The 22247-nt window shown below is 40.4% G+C and overlaps 1 protein-coding gene across 1 annotated transcript; it reads right to left on the bottom strand.

Annotated features, from left to right (window-relative positions):
- Positions 1–7401: 7401 nt before the first annotated feature.
- LOC143848694 (cytochrome P450 monooxygenase 76AD131-like) lies at positions 7402–9512 on the bottom strand. Its single transcript, XM_077357689.1, has 2 exons — positions 8528–9512; positions 7402–8165 (listed from the first exon to the last, which is right to left on the bottom strand). Exons 1-2 carry the CDS (start codon positions 9506–9508, stop codon positions 7509–7511), a joined length of 1638 nt encoding a protein of 545 aa, XP_077213804.1. The 5' UTR covers positions 9509–9512; the 3' UTR covers positions 7402–7508.
- Positions 9513–22247: the final 12735 nt, after the last annotated feature.

Below are 22247 nucleotides of genomic sequence, written 5' to 3'. Positions count from 1 at the left end.
TCAAAGATGTTCGATTCATTTCTTAATTCGGACTATGATTCAATATCATGATCTAAACAGAACATAAGTGACAAATAAGGGCCCATTTGAATAAGTTATGAATTTTCGAAGTTTTGGAAAAATAAGTCGCTCCGGTCGTCCGAGAATTACGGACGTCCGAGGATCCGTCTGTCGCCAAACTTGGTACTCATGGACGTCCGCCATTTGTCCGGACGTCCGCCCCACGCGCGGATCCATATTTCTTCTGAACGCGATTTTCCACCGTTTTTTCACTAAAACGGCCATAACTCCTTTGTTTGGGGTTCAAAACGCGCGAGGTCGGATCCGATAGATTCGTATCGACGAGAGGAATCCATTAAATCTGATTTTACGCTCCGAATTCCATAAGTATAATTTAAGAAAGAAATCACCAAAGATTCTTCGTCGAATCTCCAAAGTTCTAGTTTCTGAATTCATATTCATATATATTGATTTTGAGTTCTTTGGAATCGTAAATCAACATCGGATCCAAGAAAACTCAAGATCAACCCAAATATTCTTATTTCTAATTCATATTAATCAAAGATCTTATTTCTTTTCTCTTTTCAAACCCTTGTTTTAGGATTTCTAACTATCCAAATCTTTCATAGATCATAGATCTTACCTGGACTCGCGGGTTCGACTCAAAAATCGCGATCTCCTCGGTCTTCTCCTTCTCTTTCTCTGATTTCTATCTCTGGGGCTTAATAAAACGTTTAGGGTTTGTTTAGCCACAAAAAGATGAATTTATAGGCTTTATTAGGAAGCCCTAATCTGACCTAAACATGAAAAGACAAAAATGCCCCTCTTTTCAAGAGGGGGACGAAAATTTAAGTGAGGGGTATTTTTGGGTATTTACAGGAACTAAATTTTTTTGAAAGTTTGGAAATATATATTTTTAGAGATAGCGAATTTTCGAAATATTTTGAGAGAGAGAGAGAGAGAGAGATGTTTTATTTTTAGTTTACTTTCTTTTTTCTTTTTCCTTTGTATTAGGTTTATTTTAACCTGGAAATCATTTGTGCATTGCTGTTAGAATTTTGTATGTTCAGTAGTGGATGTAAAACAAAGTATCCATGGTTATGGTGTAAAAACTGTCATTCTAAATAGGGAGTGGAGTTAGATGAATATATATGGGCAACTGATGTTGGAACTACCATGTTTTTTATTTCTTATTTCCACGCTCCGAGGACTGCATCAACTTGTGATAGGTAATATTATTCATGGACTCAATTCTCATCCACGTTGGCGTGGGTTCATGTCATCTTTTCCTTAACAACTCGTCTGAGAAGATATTTCAATTCTTTGAATAGAACAAGGATTTTATTGCAAGATTAAGGAATGCAAAAACCAACGGCTTAAAGATATCTTAAAAGATTTGTCTTTCGCCATGAGAGATCAAAGGTCTTGAATCTTCCTGTGGGAGTGATGACAAGAGAAATAGGCCAGATTTGTGATGGACAACAATATTCACGGACTCAATCACCATAGACATGGCGATGGGTCCATACCATACATGATCATTTTTTATAACTAAAACAGTGCTTGCCTTAAAAGACATCTCTATCAAACGACGTGACGAAATGAAATTATTGTTTGATATCTCTTTAACTCTTCCACATATAAGGTTATGAGAAATTATATGGTGCCCGAGCAACAAGTCCTGTGTGGGTGGTACGACAGAATACCACCCTTGATGTTTGATCCAACAGCAGCCTCTCAAATAGTAACACTACAAGAAATTGGGCCTTTAGGTGCGATAGTTTTAGTGGGGCCCACACGAGACTTGATGGTCGGGCACCAAATAAAAACTCATTCTGGTTATTTAGATTTATCAATGAAATGAAAGAGAAACTAAAATAATAATTGGGAAACTGTAGACACCCCATTTTGACCGAACCCGAAATTGTCATTCTGAATAAGGTTCCTCTAAACAAGTGAATTAGTATTCCCAAATATGCCCTAACCTGGTTTAGAACCTCAATAATGTGTCCGCCAAATTTCGTCGAAAGCCGTCGGGGTTTACCCAGCAAACGAGCGTAGTGCAGTGTGCACGGTGCAAAGGCAGAGGGGGGAGCGGATTTTCCATTCAGGAAGGTGCCCATATCAATCCAGAAAAGAAGAGAAAGTGTGCCCTGTTTTCTGCTTAGACCACCTCATTTAGGATGAATGAGAGTGAGAAATACACTAGTAGGGCTGTCCAGAGCAAAGGAGGGGGTGTATGAATATATCATTTCCCTTAAAAGGGAAACGAATTAGGGTTTGAGGGAGGATCCCATTTTCAAAAAAAGAGGAGGGGAGCCTCATTTTCGTCAAAAACAATGGGAGATTACAGAGGAGAGAGAGCCGCCGGCCGATTACTCTTCCACCACCATCATCGGCACCACCACCACTTCCACCGTCCCTATCTTCACCATCTCCATCATCTCCACCCCTAGCAACCACCGTCTCCATCAAATCCGCGGCCAAACCCCATTTTCTCCGGTAAGCCTCCATGGATTCCGGCAAGACTTTGCTAACCTCCGACCCACCACCACCATACCCTCCATCTCCTCTTCCCATCATCAAATCCCGATCCAAACCCAAATCAAAACCCTCAACAGACTTTCCATTTCACCTCCCAAACCCCTTCTCATTTAAAACCCATTTTCTAAAAAAAAGAGAGAAGAAAACCAGTGAGGAGAATAGAGGGATTTTTCGTTGAAAATCTTCTTGAGAGGGGGTAGCAAAGAGAGAGAGAGAGAGAGAGAGAGGGAGGGAGAGCGAGAAAGAGAGGGTTTGGGGTTTCCCTTCTCCAGTCATCACCACCATTCCTTCTTCTTCTCCGGTGGCCATCACCGGAATCCGGCCTCTCCGTCAAACCCCCATTCTCAGCCACCATTAAATCCGACCACCCCCTACCCCCAATTTTCAGCCATTACCTAACCACCATTGAAACCTTCTTCTATCAGATTCACCTCCACCCTCATCACTACCCCTTAAACCCATTCCCATCTCAACTCTCTGTAATCCCAATTCCAACAGATTCCATCACATTCGACCCTTTCTCATTTACCCTCTTTGAGATTTGCATTTCCACCATCAAACCCTCATTCGCTCACCATCCCTGCAAACCCCGTTTGACGACCTCTTCCCGATCTCCGGCAATCGTCAACTATTCCGGCAAGGTTTTCAGCTTTGGACTTGTTTGTTCGAAGCTAAAGAGAAGAAGAAGCAGGAGCTTAACCTCTTAGGCCAAAAATCTTAGGTTAGCATAGAGGAGAGGTCGCAAGAAAGGTAATTTTCATTGTCTCTTTTTTTTCTTCTTCATCTCTCAATTCAATTCCTTGTTTAATTTGCGTGGTCTGTAGATTGTAAATTTCTCTTTTGACGCATGGTTTGAATTTTGCCTTCATTGGATTGGTTTGGTTCCAGCTTCATTTCTTTCATGTTTTTTTTATTTAACTTGGAAAGTCTACAAGTCGAAGAAAATAGTGGGAGCTGTAAGGCATATGTTGTACCTTGTTGTTGTATCTCCACCCTTGGACTGGGAGAGCAAAAAAAAAAAAAACATAGTTTGCATTTCTTCCCTGTTCCGGTTTGAAGGGGGTGGGTGCAGGGTTCTATTTTGGAATTTGGTTGTTCTTATCTCAGTTTCTGATTGTAGAGTCTCAATTGCAGGGAATTTACATCATTGGCAAGGAGAAGAGCGCAGGAGTGGGTTATGAGCCTCAAAGCCCATATTAGTCTAATCTTTGATTAGGGAATGTACATATTCAAGGGGGAAAGGAGGTTTTCGATTTGTTATGCCGTGATTGCAACCAGTGTTGTATATCTTGTAAGGGAGTGGAGCAGATCTTCTATTTTTATAATGCTCAGGTTATCCTTTTCTTTGGTTTCATTTGTACTCTTCTTATATTCCGATCATTGTGCTGGATGATTTTGTTACTGATAGCTCTAGCATATGGACACTCACTATGCTCCTGTTTTGAGACTTATAATCAGCCAATTTATGATAACCTCTTATAGGTAGTTTTAGACGTTAGATTTCCTTGTCATTGCAAGACAAGGGCGATGAAGGCGCTAGCCCAAGCCCATCTTTAGGGGACTCGCTCAATCCAAGTAGCGCTCCCCTCTTTTGTTTAGTAGGCCCACCCAGCCTTTTTGGATTTCTTTTAACCATTTTTTTTATAAAAAAAAGAACTCTTCTCTGGGCAATGATAAGGTTACTTGGAGCCCGTCTTTGTATTTTGTGGCTCACAGTGTTTTCGCACTTGAATCTACTACATAAGTTGATACCCTTGTTACGCACTAAAATTTTTACAAATTGGGAATATTATTGAATATATTGAAGATTTAACACTTCTCTTATATTAAGCATTTGAGTTAGGTTTTGAAGACGGTAATAAATGGATTATTCAGGTGAGAGTATCTTGAGGCTTATGATATTTATTTCTCTTTTATTTAAATAAATTGTTTTAAGAAAGAAGGAGATCAGATGACTACTCTATTCGATATTATCGACATGAGTACTGTCTGATTTCAAGACGGGATTAGAAATATTATCATGTGTATTATGATATCAGATGATTACTTTAGCATCATCTGATTTCATCCCCATATTGGGGTGGTGTTTGTGTTTGGGCATAGAAGTGTTTGATATTGTTTTTGCTTTATTAGGTTATCCAGCGGCTGGTCTGGACTAATTAATGTTGTTTATCATTTTATGATTTCTACAGGTTGTGCACTCTTTAGTTGTAGATCATATTTTGCTGATATTTGATTTGTTTTTTATAATAATTGATTGAAAATTTGAGATTATCTGGTAGCCTTTTCTTCTCTCTTCGATAGACTAACACAGTCTTATAGATTTCTGTTAAATTTCTTTAGATACTAGAATCCCCTCTCATTGCGAGGGCGATGAAAGCGCTAGCCCAAGCCCATCCTTAGGGGACTTGCTCAGTCCAAGTAGCATACCCCTCCTTTGTATATAGGAGACTTGCCCAGTCTCATTCTCTTGCTAAACCTCCTCTTTGTGCGTCGTTTGGTTTTGGGAGAACACCCTACTCGGCTTGGCAGCATACCCCTACCCTTATGGGTATTGGGTTGCACATTTGTTGCACCCTAGGGCTAGGCAGCTGTCCGGCCCGGCTGGGTGTTTTACCTTTGCCAAATATGCACAGGGTCTTTTATTCCTTTTTACGTCATTTGTGTCTCGGAGACAAGCCTTGTCTCATGTAGAGAGTTTCCCCTTTAGGAGGCTTACCTAGCCTCATGTTAGAGTGGCCTCCTCTTTTAGAGTGAGTCTTTGACTCGGTAGTGTTATTAGAGAGTCTCTGACTCATTTGTTCCCCCTCTTTAGTGTTGTTAGTTCGGAGTTTCTCCTTTAGAGTTGTTGATTACTTCGCTTTTGATTAGAGGCTAACTCAGTCTTATTAGAGCTTTGCTTGCTTGCGATCTTGGATCGTTTTCTCTCTTCTTGGGACGCTATCTTTCTTGTTGTGGTTCGTCTCTTTGAGACGCTAGTTGCTTATTCGGGGTTTCCCCTTTAGATTTAGGGCTTTGCCCTAGTTTGTGGTACTACTTGCGTGTTCCTTTTAAGATTGAAAACATTTAAAGGTTTAGAGCATTGGAAAAGCTTTAAAATCCAAAAACATCAGAAATTTGAAACTCAAAAACATTTAAAAACTTTAAAAATATCAAAAATATTTGAAAAACATAAAAAACCTTAAAAATCTAAAGTGTTGAGTGTTTCTTTTCGAAGCGTAGTTTGAGAGTTCGTTTCGAACTACGTTGGCTTGATCCTCTTCCACGAGGTACGTAGTGCAGCTTGGGATTCTTATCCCAGGTCCAGCCAAACCTTTGTAAATAAATCATTCAAACTCTTTAAAAAAGTACAAAAATATTTCATAAACCTGTTTTCGAAAAATCTTCCTCTAGAGTTAGGACTTTGTCCTAGAAGGAGCGTTTTAGAGTTAGGGGTTTGTCTTTGGTTTTAGTCTTTGATTTGTCATGTGCTTGTTTGCGTTTGTTTTAGAGTTAAGAGTTTCGTCCTCGGTGTGTTGTTTGATTGTTGTGTGTTTTGTTTGTGTTTGTGTTAGAGTTAGGAGTCTGTTTCGCCTCCGTCCGGTCAGTTGGCGATTCACATCGCCGACTGATGACTAGGTCTAGGATGCGCTAGTGATCCCATTGTTTTCCTTATGACGCACAGCCTAGTTACACATAGGTTGTAGGAACCACCCGCATTAGCTTAGGGCTAACCGGCATTCAGTTAGGGCATATAGGGTGTCCTAAAATCTACAATTCACTGGAATTTAAATAATCGTACAAGAAGCTTTAAGAACTGGTCCGGTCTTTTAGATCGAGTCTAAGATAGAGGTCTAGGTGTCTTAGGCATCCTAGTTTAGAATAGGCGCGAAGAACTACGTTGCCTTGATTCTCGTGGAGGCGGGGATACGTAGGCTTCTTTGGATGAATACCAGACCATCCGAGGACTCGGGCTAAATCGTTTAGAGTCTTAGGATTTGTTGTGTTGTTATATTGTATATTTTGTTGTGTTTTCTTACTTTCTTGTGCAGACCCTATACCTTTAGCTGTAGCATGCATGTGTTCGTCCACCAGAACTTAGACACCAGTTAGGTATGTCACTCATAACCTAGCAATCATTAGGCGACACATCTTTTATTTTATTTTGTGTGCTTATTATTTGTATTCTCAGGAAATGCATGCTTAGGTAGACGACTCCTGAGGATTGTTCCCATTTCACATGATTTTCGCCTAAAACTCTTCAAGGTTAATAATAAATGGCATAAGAGACCAAGTGTTCGCACTCGGGCGAATTGGGGGCGCTCTTCGGACCTTCTCCATTCGTCATCAGGCACGGACCTTTCGTATCTCTGGTTATCCATTGCAAACAGAGCATTTGTTTTGGTTACATGGCGTGTCCATGGATGGCGACTCTGAGTTATTTTTAGGTACATCTCGGTTTCGAGCCTTGGCTCCTGATCAGGATGTATCTCATTCGTTTTGTATCGCCACTCATGCTATGCTGTGAGGGTGGCACCTGTTTCGAGAGTTCCTTGGTAGAGCTCTCCTTCACGTTGTGGAGATCTTAGAGGATTGCAGGAGGGATCTCGCGTCCCTCGCCGCACTCGTCCTCGGATCGGGGTCCACAGGAAACAGATATTCCTCTCTCTCTCTCTCTCTCTCTCTCTCTCTCTCTCTCTCTCTCTCTCTCTCTCTCATGATTGTACAACAGATGATTGAGTGGAGACATAAATTTTATATAGATAATTACTAGTTAAACCATTAAATGCATGTGTCAAGTAAAATAATTAAATGATAACACGATTAGAAGGTGCATAAAATTTATTTGAAGGGAGAAGCTAAATTATTGTAGGACTTTTATTGATAATTAAAGAAATAAATTTATTTATTCAAATATACTACAATACAAGAGTACAAAAGGCATATCCCCAAGACAACAATCACCCATTACTGGATTAATATCATCATGGTTCTTCTTTTAAGAGCAGATCGTAGAGTTTCGGGTTCGATAATCGTGGCGTGGGTATAGCAACGACGGGGTTTGCTATCTTTATCACCTGGCCAAACTTGTCCGCAAGATCGATCTTGGTTCCGGTCGGTAATTTCCAGTCGAACGAATGCAAGAGAGAACCCAATACATATTTTAGAGACCTCTCAGCCAAAGAGATCCCTGGACAGATCCTCCTCCCTGACCCAAATGGAAAATAACGAAAATCATTGCCCCTATAATCCCATTTATTACCTGCAGTGGCACTACTCAAGAACCTCTCAGGAATGAACTCTGAGGGATTGTCCCACAGGGAAGGGTCTCTCTGTATCTCCCATAAGTTCACAAAGATGGCAGTGTTTTTTGGGATGGTGTATCCACCCACCACGCATGATTCAATTGCACTGTGAGGGATCAAGAAAACATTGGGAGGGTGCAAACGTAGTGCTTCTTTCACCACTGCTTCTAAATAATGCAATTCAGCACAATGGGAATCTTCAAGAATTTTATCCTTCCCCACTACTGATTCTAATTCCTCTTGAGCTTTCTTCATTATCTCGGGTTTGTGCATCATTTCAGCCATGGCCCACTCTAATGTGGTTGATGTTGTGTCGACCCCCCCAGCTACCATGTCCTGCACCCACAAATCAAATAAACACATGAGCCTTAATGTACGGTCATAAATTATATGAATGCCTAAGACGCAAAACCACTATTATTTTGCGTTTTGAGAATCGAATTTTAGTATAAAACTGATTCTTAGAAAAATCGGATGTTTGTTCCGAGGTGTAGAATCATTTTGTACTCTGATAAATTCTACATCACAACAGTCAGTTATTTGCTTGGGATGTAGAATCTATTTGAGTCCAAAATCGGTTCTAAAACTATCAAATTAAATGCACGATTTTGCCTTGAATCGGTTTTGGACTCAACACTGATTCTAAAATCCGAAACAAACGAGCCCTAAATATTCATAGATTAAGTATAGAAAATTACCAGCAACAAGGCCTTGATGTGTGTCATTGTCAATGGTGTTTTGGGGTCCTCTTTATTCTTGAGGTTCAAAAGGATATCGAGGAAATCCTTGTTTTGCTTCATGCCAATGTCGTGATTCGCCTCTCCTACCTCTGCATTCATTTTCATCCGTTGATCTAGGATAGATTCGAATATCCTATCGAACCATGACATGAGGTTCTTTGCTTTACGTTGGACGCCCTGTATATCAAATCTGGCTAGAAGAGGAAATAGATCAGAAATGTTGGGTTGTGTAATGAGCTCCCCGATTTCCAACATGATATGCCGAAACTCCGACGCCACACTAGTCTCTTCATTCCCCTTGAGTGTGCCACCCCATAGGGTGCTCGTCATGGTGTTGAAGATTGTTTGAGTTATCTTCTCACCAACATCAACCGGGGTTTCAATTTTGGCATACACTTCGCTCAAGGTCTGATGAACCCGTAGTCGTCTGTGGACTCGACCGGCGTCAAGGCTAGCAGTATTGAGAAGCTCTTGGATGCAAACCCTGCGGAGCATGCGCCATTCTGGACCATAGGGACTCAACACAATGTCGGACCCACCATAAGTGGCAGTAAGAAGTGCCGCAGCTTGCATGTCATGGTTGGCGAAGGTGGTGTCATGGTCTTTGAGGACCTCCTTCGCCATGGACGGGGAGCTCAATACAACACACAGCTTATTGCCGAGTCGGAGCTTGAAGATGGGGCCATAGATGGCAGATAATTTGGCATAATATCGATGGAGCTCGGGTTCGAGAAACGGAAGGTTACCGATCAATGGTAACCCACGTGGACCCGGAGGCAAAGGCGATGTGTTCCCCTTTATGGATTTCTTGATCATCCATGCGATCCAAGATATCGCAACGATCGCGATGGAGAAGATGAGGGCTTGTGAAGGGTCTGAAGTCATATTTTTTTCCTGTAAAGGGTAAAACGAGGAAATTGTTTGAAGAGCAAAGGGCATCCAATTGAAGGTGATTGTACAAAAGAGCTTAGCCCCTATTTATATTGATCTCTATGGGGAGGTAAAAATGGAAAAATTATGACATGTGAATAGAGGTGTGCGAGTCGAGGTCCTCCATGTTATTACAAGGAAACATTTGTGTTTCATGTCTTTGAAAAATAAAACTTCTTTTCCCACGTACAAAGAACTTTTCACGCACAAATTGGAAGACTCCTTCCTCCAGTCTTTGTAATGTCGTGAAAATTAACTCAGTTTCAAGACTAAGGTGCACTTTGGATCACCTCGGGGGCAAAAAAGCACATTTGAGGCTTTGAGTATGATGGAATGCTGTTTCTAGAACATGACGTTATTTTTCTTCTATAAATTATAGTTTTTGACCATCCATTTGCAAGCTCTCCATCCAACGGTTAGGATCACTCCATTTCAGACTATCTTCAACATGCCAAAGATGATCGGTGATATCAATTGGTCATCCTACCCTCGATTCTGGTGGTGTGCGAGTCAAGGTCCTCCATGTTATTCCAAGGCAACATTTGTTTATCATTTCTTTGAATAATTAATTTGTACGTTGAACAACAAAATTTCTGCTTTCACTAAGTAAATAAGACTTTTCATGGACAATGACTTTTTGAAGCTGAGGTAAACTCGGTTTTAAAGACTAAGGTGCACTTATGATGAGGCAAACAAAATAACAAATACATTTGAGCTCTTGGCAGAGCGTGTGTTATCTTGTATAAGAGAAGAGCGTCGTTATCAATACAAGGTGGTGCAGATTCAATTTCCCTTCTAACTTCTAAGAACGTTCTATTTAATTTAAATTTAATATATGGACAGCTAATAATGGAGAGTCGAAGCTGCCTTACCTTGACGCTCACAGCCTAGGAAAGTCTTAAACTATACAGAAGTCTAACTGCCAAAACCAAAGATGGGTACCTTCTAGAAAGAGAAAATGTATCAATTTCCATCTAGGAGAAGAAAATGTGAATGCCTCTCTCTCTCTCTCTCTCTCTCTCTAATGACTTAGGGGCCGTTTGGATATGCGGATTTTAGAATCTAGGTTTTTAGTTTGAAAACAGTGTAAGAGAGGGTTCATGATCAAGCTGATGTATGCTGTCCACTCCTGACAGCGTTTCTTGATTTTTAAGTGAGAAATTCAGGTTTTAAAAAACCCGATTACGCAAGCATTATTAAGTAGTAACTATTCCACTAATTGTGTTTTTTACCCTTTGAATGTGATGGAATAATGCTTCTATAGAGTTTTGACCATCCTTTTGCAAGCTCTCGATCCAAAAGTAGAGCACTCAATGAATATGCATGATTTGTTTGTTATATAATGATAATCATGTAAGATATTTTTTCCTTTTTTTGATATCCTTGATTGTGTTGGGCTTTTTTCCTACTTTTATATTTAGCAATTTAAGAAAATAGGGAGAAAGAAGATGAAGTAAATACTTTCTCTTCAAATACCTGTGAACGTCATCTTCAAACGTCATCACCACCGACTCTCTCTAGAGTCTTTTTAATTCAGGAAGTCTTTTAGTTTTTGTAGTTTGACTAAATCGTTTGGGATAACTGTAGGAAATGGTTTTATTAAAGTGGGTAGTTTAGCAAGTGGTTGTATCTATCTAGCATACAAAGTAGTAGATATCTTATGAGTCTTTCTTTATTCAAAGTACTCATGTATTTAAACAGTTACACGTGAATGAAAAAAAAATAAAAAAATTACTTCCACTTTTTCCCAAATTGTGTTCATGTTATTTTTTATCAGAGAGTGCATATTCATGTTCTTGACAGAGAGCTTTCAAGTTTTGAAATTTCTTTGGTGTGCGTATGGTTTTGTGCCTTCACAAGTCTGCACGCACTACGTTTTACACACTTCTTCTTCTCTCTTGTTAAGTTTTACACACGCACTACGTTGAGCTTGTTGGGGAACTGTCACGCCCTAAATCCCACCCTAGGTGTAGGACATGACAGCGCCATACACCTGCAAGACGAATCTCACACATGTACAAGGCTGCAAAGCAATAACAGAAAATAACATGGCATTTCATAACTAAAATATCGAAGTAATGATGAATGCGAACCCAGCAGAGTCAAATCAAATCTCATCTCTTCTCCAAAGAGTCAAACAAATAAATAATAATGTCTTTACATTTTATTCACGTACTCACTTTCTAATAAACTGAAATAACTAAACTAAATCTCTGAGTCCAAATCCAAAGCTAAGCGTCATGTTCCTCGTTATCTTCACGAGGGCCAAGACCTGAAAAATATTAAATAACCACAGTCAGCTGAAAAGCTCGGTACATAATAAAGCACTACTCTACGCACAGTCTAGCATGTCAGGATTCAATAGGGTCAGGAACTCAAAGTCAAAACTGAGTTCAAAGGTCTTAACTGATTCATTAGGCATAAACAGTGATAAGCGCATGTCAAATATGGTTCTAAATTCCAAATCTTAGATCGGATCAAAGTCGGAGATTTCAGAGTTCATGTACAGAAGGTTCAGAATTCAAATACACTTCAGAGTCATCGGCATGGTTCAGAAAACATGTTATTGCTTATACATCGACAGTCCAAGGTGTTCGGAATCAGTTCCTGAAGTTCAGATGCAAGTCGACAGGGCCAGTGTTTTATCCCACTGACGGGCTAGAAGTTTCAGTGTACAACCCCCACGGTGGGTCCAGAGTTGCCAAATGTTTTACCCCCATATGGCAGGGTCCAGAAATTATCCAAGCCTCCACAGAAGTGTTCCAAATGTTCAAGGTTCATATTCAAATGGTTCAGAATATTCAAAATTCAAACAAATAGTTCACAGGTTCAGAGTTCATAACAGATGTTCATAACAGTATTTCAAAACAGTTATTTCAAAGGTTCAGAAAAGTAAGAGTAGGTGAAACAAAATAGCATGATGGACTCAAAGCTAATTCAGAAGTTCAAAGTATCAATACAGGTTTCTAAAGTCAATACTAATTCAAATGAGAAGGGTTTATAATATCCAAAGAAGTTCGATTCCTTTCTTAAATCGGACTACGATTCAATATCTTGATCTAAATGTGTTTTTTGAGGCTTTGAGTTTGATGGAATGTTGTTTCTATATAGTTTTTGGGAATATGATGTTATTTTTCTTCTATAAATTATAGTTTTTGACCATCCATTTGCAAGCTCTCCATCCAACGGTTAGGATCACTCCATTTCAGACTATCTTCAACATGCGAAAGATGATCGGTGATATCAATTGCTCATCCTACCCTCGATTCTGGTGGTTTGCGAGTCAAGGTCCTCCATGTTATTCCAAGGCAACATTTGTTTATCATTTCTTTGAATAATTAATTTGTACGTTGAAAAACAAAATTTCTGCTTTCACTAAGTAAATAAGACTTTTCATGCACAAAGACGAAGAACGTTCTTCAAGTTTTTGAAGCTGAGGGAAACTCGGTTTTAAAGACTAAGGTGCACTTATGATGAGGCGAACAAAATAACAAGTACATTTGAGCTCTTGGCAGACCGTGTGTGGTTGTTATCTTGTATGAGAGAAGAGTGTCATTATCAAAACAAGGTGGTGCAGATTCAATTTCCCTTCTAACTACTAAGAACGTTCTATTTTAAATTTAATATATGGACAGCCAGTAATGGAGAGTTGGAGCCGCCTTACCTTGACGCTCACAGCCTAGGAAAGTCTTAAACTATAGAGAAGTCTAACTGCCAAAATCAAAGATGGGTACCTTCTAGAAAGAGAAAATGTATCAATTTCCATCTAGGAGAAGAAAATGTGAATGCCTCTCTCTCTCTCTCTATTGACTTAGGGGCCGTTTGGATATGCGGATTTTAGAATCTAGGTTTTCAGTTTGAAAAATGAGAAATTCAGGTTTTAAAAATCTCGATTACGCAGGCATTATTAAGTAGTAACTATTCCACTAATTGTGTTTTTTACCCTTTGAATGTGATGGAATAATGCTTCTATAGAGTTTTGACCATCCTTTTGCAAGCACTCGATCCAAAAGTAGAGCACTCAATGAATATGCATGATTTGTTTGTTATATAATCATAATCATGTAAGATCTTTTTTCCTTTTTTTGATATCCTTGATTGTGTTGGCCTTTTTTTCTGCTTTAATATTTAGCAACTTAAGAAATTCAGAGAGAAAGAAGATGAAGTAAATACTTTCTCTTGAACGTCATCTTCAAACGTCATCACCACCGACTCTCTCTAGAGTCCTTCTAATTTAGGAAGTCATTTAGTTTTTTGTAGTTTGACTAATCGTTTGGTATAGCCATAGGAAAAAGTTTTATTAAAGTGGGTAGTTTAGCTAGTAGTTGTATCTATCCAGCATACAAAGTAGTAGATATCTTATGAGTCTTTCTTTATTCAAACTACTCATGTATTTAAACAGTTACACGTGAAGGAAAAAAAAGAACTTCCACTTTTTCCCAAATTGTATTCCTGTAATATTCATGTTCTACAAAGAGCTTTCAAGTTTTGCAATTTCTTTGGTGTGCCTATGGCTTTCACTATTTCTACCCAAGTTGTTTTCAATATGGCCCTACCTCTTTTTACTCCATCAACTTGGCACAAGTGCCTTTGTTAGTGTGGACCCCGATCCGAGGACGGGTGCGCCGAGGGGACGCGAGATCCCTCCTGCAATCCTCAAAGATCTCCACGATGGAGGAGAGCTCTGCCAAGGAACTCTCGAAAACGGATGCCACCCTCACAGCATAGCATGAGTGGCGATATAAAAAGAAAAGAGATACATCCTGATCCGGAGCCAGGGCTCGAAACCAAGATATATCCGAAAATAACTCAGAGTCGCCATCCATGGACACGCCATGGAACCAAAACAAATGCTCTGTTTGCAATGGATAACCAGAGATACAAAAGGTCCGTGCCTGATGACGAATGGAGAAGGTCCGAAGAGCGCCCCCAATTCGCCCGAGTGCGAACACTTGGTCTCTTATGCCATTTATTATTAACCTTGAAGAGTTTTAGGCGAAAATCATGTGAAATGGGAACAATCCTCAGGAGTCGTCTACCTAAGCATGCATTTCCTGAGGATAAAGATAATAAACACCCATAAAATAAAATAAAAGATGTGTCGCCTAATGATTGCTAGGTTATGAGTGACATACCTAACTGGTGTCTAAGTTCTGGTGGACGAACACATGCATGCTACAACTACAGGTATAAGGTTTGCACAAGAAAGTAAGAAAACACAACAAAATATACAATATAACAACACAACAAATCCTAAGACTCTAAATGATTTAGCCCGAGTCCTCGGATGGTCTGGTATTCATCCAAAGAAGCCTACGTATCCCCGCCTCCACGAGAATCAAGGCAACGTAGTTCTTCGCACCTATTCTAAGCTAGGATGCCTAAGACACCTAGACCTCTATCCTAGACTCGATCTAAAAGACCGGACTATTTATTAAAGTTTATTGCGCGATTATTTAAATTCCAAATGGATTGTATATTTTAGGACACCCTATATGCCCTAACTAAATGCAAGTTAGCCCTAAGCTAATGCAGGTAGTTCCTACAACCTATGTGTAACTAGGCTGTGCCCTAAGGAAAACAATAGGATTGCTAACGTATCCAAGACCTAGTCATCAGTCGGCGATGTGAATCGCCAACTAACCGGACGGAGGCACTCCTAGCTAGGACAAACCCCTAACTCTAAAACAAACACAAACAAGCACACAACAAATCAAAGACGAACTCCTAACTCTAAAACTCTCTATCTAGGACAAACTCCTAACTCTCTAGAGAAAGATTTTTGTTAAAAACAAGGTTTTAAAGTTGAAGGGTTAAAGCATTTTTATTTACAAAGTTTGGCTGGACTTGGGATATGTATCCCAAGCTGCACTACGTACCTCGTGGAAGAGGATCAAGCCAACGTAGTTCGAAACGAACTCTCAAACTACGCTTATAAAAGAAACACTCAACATTTTAGATTTTTTTTTTAAAATTTTTTATGTTTTTCAAATGTTTTTGATATTTTTAAAGTTTTTAAATGTTTTTGAGTTTCAAATTTCTAATGTTTTTGGATTTTAAAGCTTTTCCAATGCTCTAAACCTTTAAATGTTTTCAATCTTCCAGGGAACACACAAGAACAACCACAAACTAGGGCAAAGCCCTAAATCCAAAGGGGAAACCCCGAACAAGAAACTAACGCCTCAAAGAGACGATCCACAACAAGAAACTGGCGTCTCAAAGAGACAAACCACAACAAGAAAGATAGTGCCCCAAGAACAGAGAAAATAATCTAAGATCCTAAGCAGGGAAGGCTCTATATGACTGAGTTAGTCTCTAATGGAAAAACTCCTAACTAATAACACTAGAGAGGAGGAACAAATGAGTCAGAGACTCTCTAATAACACTACCGAGTCAAAGACTCACTCTAAAAGAGGAGGCCACTCTAACATGAGGCTAGGTAAGCCTCCTAAAGGGGAAACTCTCTACATGAGACAAGGCTTGTCTCCGAGACACAAATGACGTAAAAAAGGAATAAAAGACCCTGTGCATATTTGGCAAAGGTAAAACACCCAGCCGGGCCGGACAGCTACCTAGCCCTAGGGTGCAACAAATGTGCAACCAGATACCCATATAGGATAGGGGTATGAAGCCAAGCCGAGTAGGGTGTTCTCCCAAAACCAAACGACGCACAAAGAGGAGGGTTAGCAAGAGAATGAGACTGGGCAAGTCTCCTATATACAAAGGAGGGGTATGCAACTTGGACTGAGCAAGTCCCCTAAGGATGGGCTTGGGCTAGCGCCTTCATCGCCCTCGCAATGAGAGGGGATTCCAGTATCTAAAGAAATTTAACAGAAATCTATAAGACTGTGTTAGTCTATCAAAAAGAGAAGAAAAGGCTACCAGATAATCGCAAATTCCATTTTATTCCTATAAAAATAAATCAAGTGCTAAGCAAAGAAGAATTTTCAATAGAAGAAATACACAATCTATAGCAATCATAAAATGATAAACAACATTAATTAGTCCAGACCAGCCGCTGGATAGCCTAATAAAGTAAAAGAAAACAATATCAAACACTTCTATGCCCAACCACAAACACCACCCCAATATGGGGATGAAATCAGATGATGCTAAAGTAATCATCTGATATCATAATACACATGATAATATTCCTACAAACCGCCTTGAAATCAAACAGTACTCATGTCGATAACATCGAATAGAGTAGTCATCTGATTTCCTTCTTCAATTAAACAATTTATTTAAATAAAAAATAAGTTTATGAACCTCAAGAGAGTCTCACCTGAGCAGTCCATTTATTATCATCTTCAAAACCTAACTCAAAGATTAGTACAAGAGAAGAATATAAAAAATATCAAAAGATTATGATAATTCCAATTTATTAAAAATATCAGTGCATACAGGGGACATCAACTTGTGCAGATCCAAGTATGAAGCGGTGAGCCATAAAACATAAAGACGGGCTCATTTTATATCTGATTATGACACTATCATCATGAAGAACAGGCACCTAACAGACATTAGAAATGCTTTTAACACATGTACCCAAAGATTCAAAACCGTTTGATGTACAAAAAGGATGTAAAGCTTCCATAAAGGGGAGCTATATCCACCCAAAATTACACTTAGACATTATAATTCGACCACTAATGAACCAAAGTGATTTGAAAACAGTTAAAGAGTAATCAATGAGCTGCTATGTGGGGACTTATCACAACTTCAAACCTTAGTAACTCGATACCAACTTGCAAGCACAGAAATACAGAAAGCAGTGTATACAGCTCCAAATACGAATGAATGGGTGTGTATACAACTATTTCGCATGGCCATAATCACAAAGTCAAGGAAGAAAACAAAATAGAAATAATTGGGCAAAATTTCAGAACTTGACAAATCCAGTGACTGACATAAGAAGAAACACAACCAAGGAGGACAACTGACAATCACAGAGCATGGACAGAAGGGGGATAAATTACCTGACTGAAGAAATCAAGGGCTGATGAGGCTTATGGGCTTGGTAGCCGATGGCGAGACAACCGGATTCGCGTGATAGCGCTCGGATTCTAATGGGATGGCCGGAGATGAAGACCAAAAGATGAGAGGACTTAGTTCTCTCTTTTCTTCCGTGCGAGCTACTGGTAAGGGTAACAAGGGCCTATGATGGAGGTGGATTTAAGATGGAGGTAAAGATTTATAGTGATGGAAATGGCATTGGGGTCTATTAGAGCAAGGAAAAGGAAAAAATGAAGATGGCTGACTAGAGGAATGAGGATTGGATTGGGTAATTGAAAGTGGAATCAAAGGGTGAAATTGAATGAACAGGGAACCAAATGGGTTTTGGTCTGGAAAATGGTGGGATGGAGAAAACAGGGGAAGATAGTAATGGGTTTTGTATGGAAGAGGGTTTGACCGAAAATATGGGTTTGCAGTGGGTTTGGGTGGAGTTGGGTTTTGGATAAAAAACAACAGGGGATATGTGGCCGGAGCTCCGGTGGTGGCTGTGGTGAAGAGGTGCGGAGCTCGTCGGAGAAGACAGCCGAAATCCCTCTCTCTCTTTTTTTTTCTGTTATTCTCCCCCTCTCTGTTATTCTCTCTCGGCTGTGTGGTACTGAAGGTGGAGGAGAATGAGATGGGTTTGGGTTTTGGTTTGCAGAGGCGGTGGAGGTGGTGGCTGTGAAGTGGAGGGTACGATTGGAGAAGATGGTTGTGGGTTACAGAGATAGAAGATGGTGGCGGTCGGTGGTCATCGGATCGGCGGAGGTGGTGCTGATGTGGACGTGAAAAATAATAAAATGGATGAGGGTGGAGGCTCGAGCAGAGAAAAGAAGGAGATGGATTAATGGCCGGAGCATGGTGGTGGGGATTGGGGGTTTCTGAAAAATGGAGGTGGGTTTGGGAGTGGCTGTCGGAGATGGGGATGGATAAGGGTGCCGGATTCCGGCTAGGGAGATCGGAGGAGACGGGCGTTTTGAGGAGTGGAGGTGGGTTGCAGAGGGTTTCAAGGGTTTGAAAGGGTTTGGGTTAGGGAAATGGGTTTCCAGTGGCGGTGGATGTGGAAGTGAGGAGATGGGTGACTATGGAGGGGATGGGGACGATCGGCGGCGAGGGAGAGGCCGGGGAAGATGACCGGAGGCCCGGAGAAGATGGCATGGGGCCGGAGAGAATGGGTTTGGCCCGATTCCCGCAAGGATGGCCGGACGGTTGGGGAAGATGGCGATGGGGCGAGCTCCTTCTCCTTCTCCCTCTCCTCCCTCTTTGCGGCTAGGGTTTCCTCTGAAAACAAAACCGAAAATCCTCTCCTTCCCAAACCCTTGTTCGCTGGATTTTATAAAAATGAGATGATGACTTCGACCCCCCTACTTCTCCCTTGGACAGCCCCTCTTCTAATGTATTTCAATAATTTTTCATACCAACAGGGGGGGTCAAACAGAAAACAGGGGGCAAATATTTTCTTTTTTGCTTCTTGCAGGAAAATGATATGGGCACACGATGGCTGAATAATTCACTCCCCTTTCGCATTTCCTTGTATTATGGGCAACTTGAACCCAATACATGGGTTGGGGTGCGACCTGAGTCAATTTATGGGGTTCGGATCCTTCAGAAATTTGGGCTTCGATTCTTGGATTTTCACAGTCAGAGCACAGTTTCAGGGTTCAAAAATTGATTTCGGGACTTCGACTCAACTTTGGGGCTACGCTCAATTTCAGAAATTTATTCGATTTCGCGGAAAAGGGGCCAGTCAAAATGGGGTGTCTACAGATGCCCCTCTTTGGCAGAGCGTGTACAACACGCGAATGGCAAAGCTGAACAGACAACGCATTTTGATCGACCCGAAAAAAAAAAAGCAAAACAAATTTTTGGGTTTTCTGGTTTTAAAACGGTGCTTACAAGGGTAAAATGGATTTTGGTTTTGAAATTTCAACATTCAACATGACTTATGAGTAATTTGGTAAAACGCGGGACACATAACTCGGCAATCAAAATATATTGGTGAGAGAAACTCTCACCAAACATAACATAGTAACATACCAAAGAAACAAACGCAGGCATACCTAAATCCACACGTGGGCGGCGGTTACCTAAATCCACACGCGGGCAGCGGTATACTGCAGAACAACGAATCATGTAAAACATGACTCAGGCTTTCATTACGAACAACAAAAATAACCAGATAGAGTTGCGGTCCAACTCTTTACCAAACTAGACAAGAAAGAACAACAGTTGAATGAAAATTTTGATTAAGGGTCCATGGCGATAAGCCGTGAAGAGCCAAGAAAGAAGGAATCAAGGGTCCATGGTAATAAGCCATGAAGAGCCAAGGAAGCAAGGATCAAGGGTCCACGGTGATGAGCCGTGAAGAGCCAAGAAAGAAAGAATCAAGGGTCCATGGTAATAAGCCATGAAGAGCCAAGGAAGCAAGGATCAAGGGTCCACGGTGATAAGCCGTGAAGAGCCAAGAAAGAAGGAATCAAGGGTCCATGGTAATAAGCCATGAAGAGCCAAGGAAGCAATGATTAAGGAAAGGATCAATGACATGTAAAAGATATGAATGGAATAACTATGAATAGTGGGTCCATGATATATCTGAGACGACACATCACGAAGAGCCACTCAGGGAGCAAGGGTTCATGGTGTACCTGACTGGTAGACCATGAAGAGCCAAGGATGAACAAGGATAATGACAAGCAATGGAGATGAATAGAATGAGTATGGATAGTGGGTCCGTGATATAACTCGAAAGTCAGATCACGAAGAGCCACTCGGGAAGCAAGGGTCCATGGTATTCCTAAATGGTAGACCACGAAGAGCCTTGAATGAATATAGAGGACTAATTTATTGAATGGAGAATTGATTTTTGGATTTTTTAGATTTTTCTGGAATTAGCTTTCTCTTGCCAAGAAAATTGGAAGTATGAGTTCCTTGCTGAGGATCAGACTTAAGTACTTGACGGGGCTTTCAGGTGTTTACCCTTCTTTAACAAGTGAAAAGCATTCTGCTGAGGTTTGAAGGTTGCGGGAGCAAATTCTAAACTCCGGTGGGGAAATTGATTTTCTTTGGGAATTGACTCTTTCAAGAAAGAGGGCTCATTTGAAGAGCTCGGAGATTTAGCTCAAGACGTGCTCGCATCTCTGTTACTTCAACTTGCTGTAAACACTAGCACTGATTGCCTTTGATGTTTGATATCTTTTATGACGCAAGTCATAAAAGATGCCCCTAGTGTATTGCACTTCCATGACAAGAGTCTCAAGGAGAGTAGAACAAGGATAGATAAAGAAATTTTGGATTTGCATGGGTTCTTTCTTTGGAATAAAGATGGGATAATGGCTAAGCTCAAAGACTTCTCCTCTCATTGACCACTATGTGAGGTTCGCTCTTTCCGACACCAACTGTTTGAAACTTGACATATTCAGCCTGTCCGAACAGGATACCTAAACTAGGGTCTTTCATTTTGAAAGGTATACATCCCTTCCTTTCAGTGCCGGACAACTTAGACCTTGAAAGAAAACAAATATAAATGAAGGACAGACTCCCAAGGACTCTATCAAAGAAGATGTACATTATTCAAAGAACTCAACTCACTTTTGATTCACCTTTAGATAAAATGGGTTATTTTTTAAATGGTAAGGTCAGCCACCCTCCGAGTAATCTCGAAAACCAAGTCAAAAGGCTCTAATTTCCTCCATCGGGATTTCCGTCATGGTTATTAACCCCTTCGGATTGCTCAGTCTTAATGCCCCTAGTTTAAAAAAAGATATCAAAGCAAGTCTTGTCGACACTACTCGGATTCCAGGATCCTGCCCTGTGTAGAGGTTGCTTCTCTGTCTCCTTGATTTCTCTCTTCAAAAGAAGTCATAACTTTTGTTTTCCAAGTTTTCAGTCTAAAAGACCACTTGTCTCAAATTTCGCTTGCACTAGAAGGACTTTCTAGGTAGGCTTAGGTTCAAAAGGGTGTGATATTTAAAGTTCAAACGATTTGGACCGAATCTGGTCTAGCCAGACTACCTACGTACCCCAAAAATGGAGGATCAGATCCGCGTAGTTCGCTTTGGGATTTTTCAAAGAATGGTGTAGCATTTAGCTTCAAAATTTTGAAAGGGATTTTATCCCAAGGCTTTGACCGAACTTGAATTAATCAAGTTGCCTACGTACCCCTGAAGAAATGGGGATCAGGTCCGACGTAGTTCGGGTGCATAAATGCCCCGGGTTTATAATATGGTTAGAAAAAAAAATGGTTTGATTTGACTTTTTGGCCGAAAGGGTTTACAAATGGATTTTAAAACATTAGGATTTTGGCTATAAAAGTTCAGACGTTCAAGGATGGCCTCCTGGCGTATTTGATGTACAAGCTCTTTTGCTTAAGGGTCAAAGACTATGAAAATTTTTTCGAAGAGTCTGACGGTTTTTCAGGCAAAACTTCAACCGCTGTGCTCCATTCCCACATCGAAGATCTTGAATTTATGCTTAAGGTTTCACAACCCCTTGTCTTTCTTCTTTTTTTTTTTCTTTTTTTTTTTTTTAGGACTCAAATTTATCATACTTCCTTGCCAGAAACTCTTCTCTCAATATTTCATCAGCTCCAAAGGATGTCTGATGTTTCGCTCTTTAAAATCTACACTTTTCAACTGGATGTTTAAAGCCAATGAAATCTTGCTTTGAGCAATGACAGGGCATTCCCCCTGGTTTATCCTTATAGGATCAATCAAGACTACCTTAAACCCCCCTAAACAGGTTTATCAATTCTTTG

Source organism: Tasmannia lanceolata, unplaced genomic scaffold (assembly GCF_043159265.1).
Source record: "Tasmannia lanceolata isolate RefF3 unplaced genomic scaffold, GAP_Taslan_0.1 ptg000016l, whole genome shotgun sequence".
Classification (NCBI taxonomy): domain Eukaryota; kingdom Viridiplantae; phylum Streptophyta; class Magnoliopsida; order Canellales; family Winteraceae; genus Tasmannia; species Tasmannia lanceolata.
Note: the sequence above shows the minus strand (reverse complement) of the source record. Positions and strands in the feature narration are given on the sequence as shown.

Bases quoted from the DNA above. Each gene is read 5' to 3' on its own strand.
- LOC143848694 (XM_077357689.1), bottom strand. From the start codon at position 9,508: ATGCCCTTTGCTCTTCAAACAATTTCCTCGTTTTACCCTTTACAGGAA. The intron at 8,166-8,527 runs GTAATTTTCTAT...TTGTGGGTGCAG, and splicing joins ACATCAAGGCCTTGTTGCTG to GACATGGTAGCTGGGGGGGT.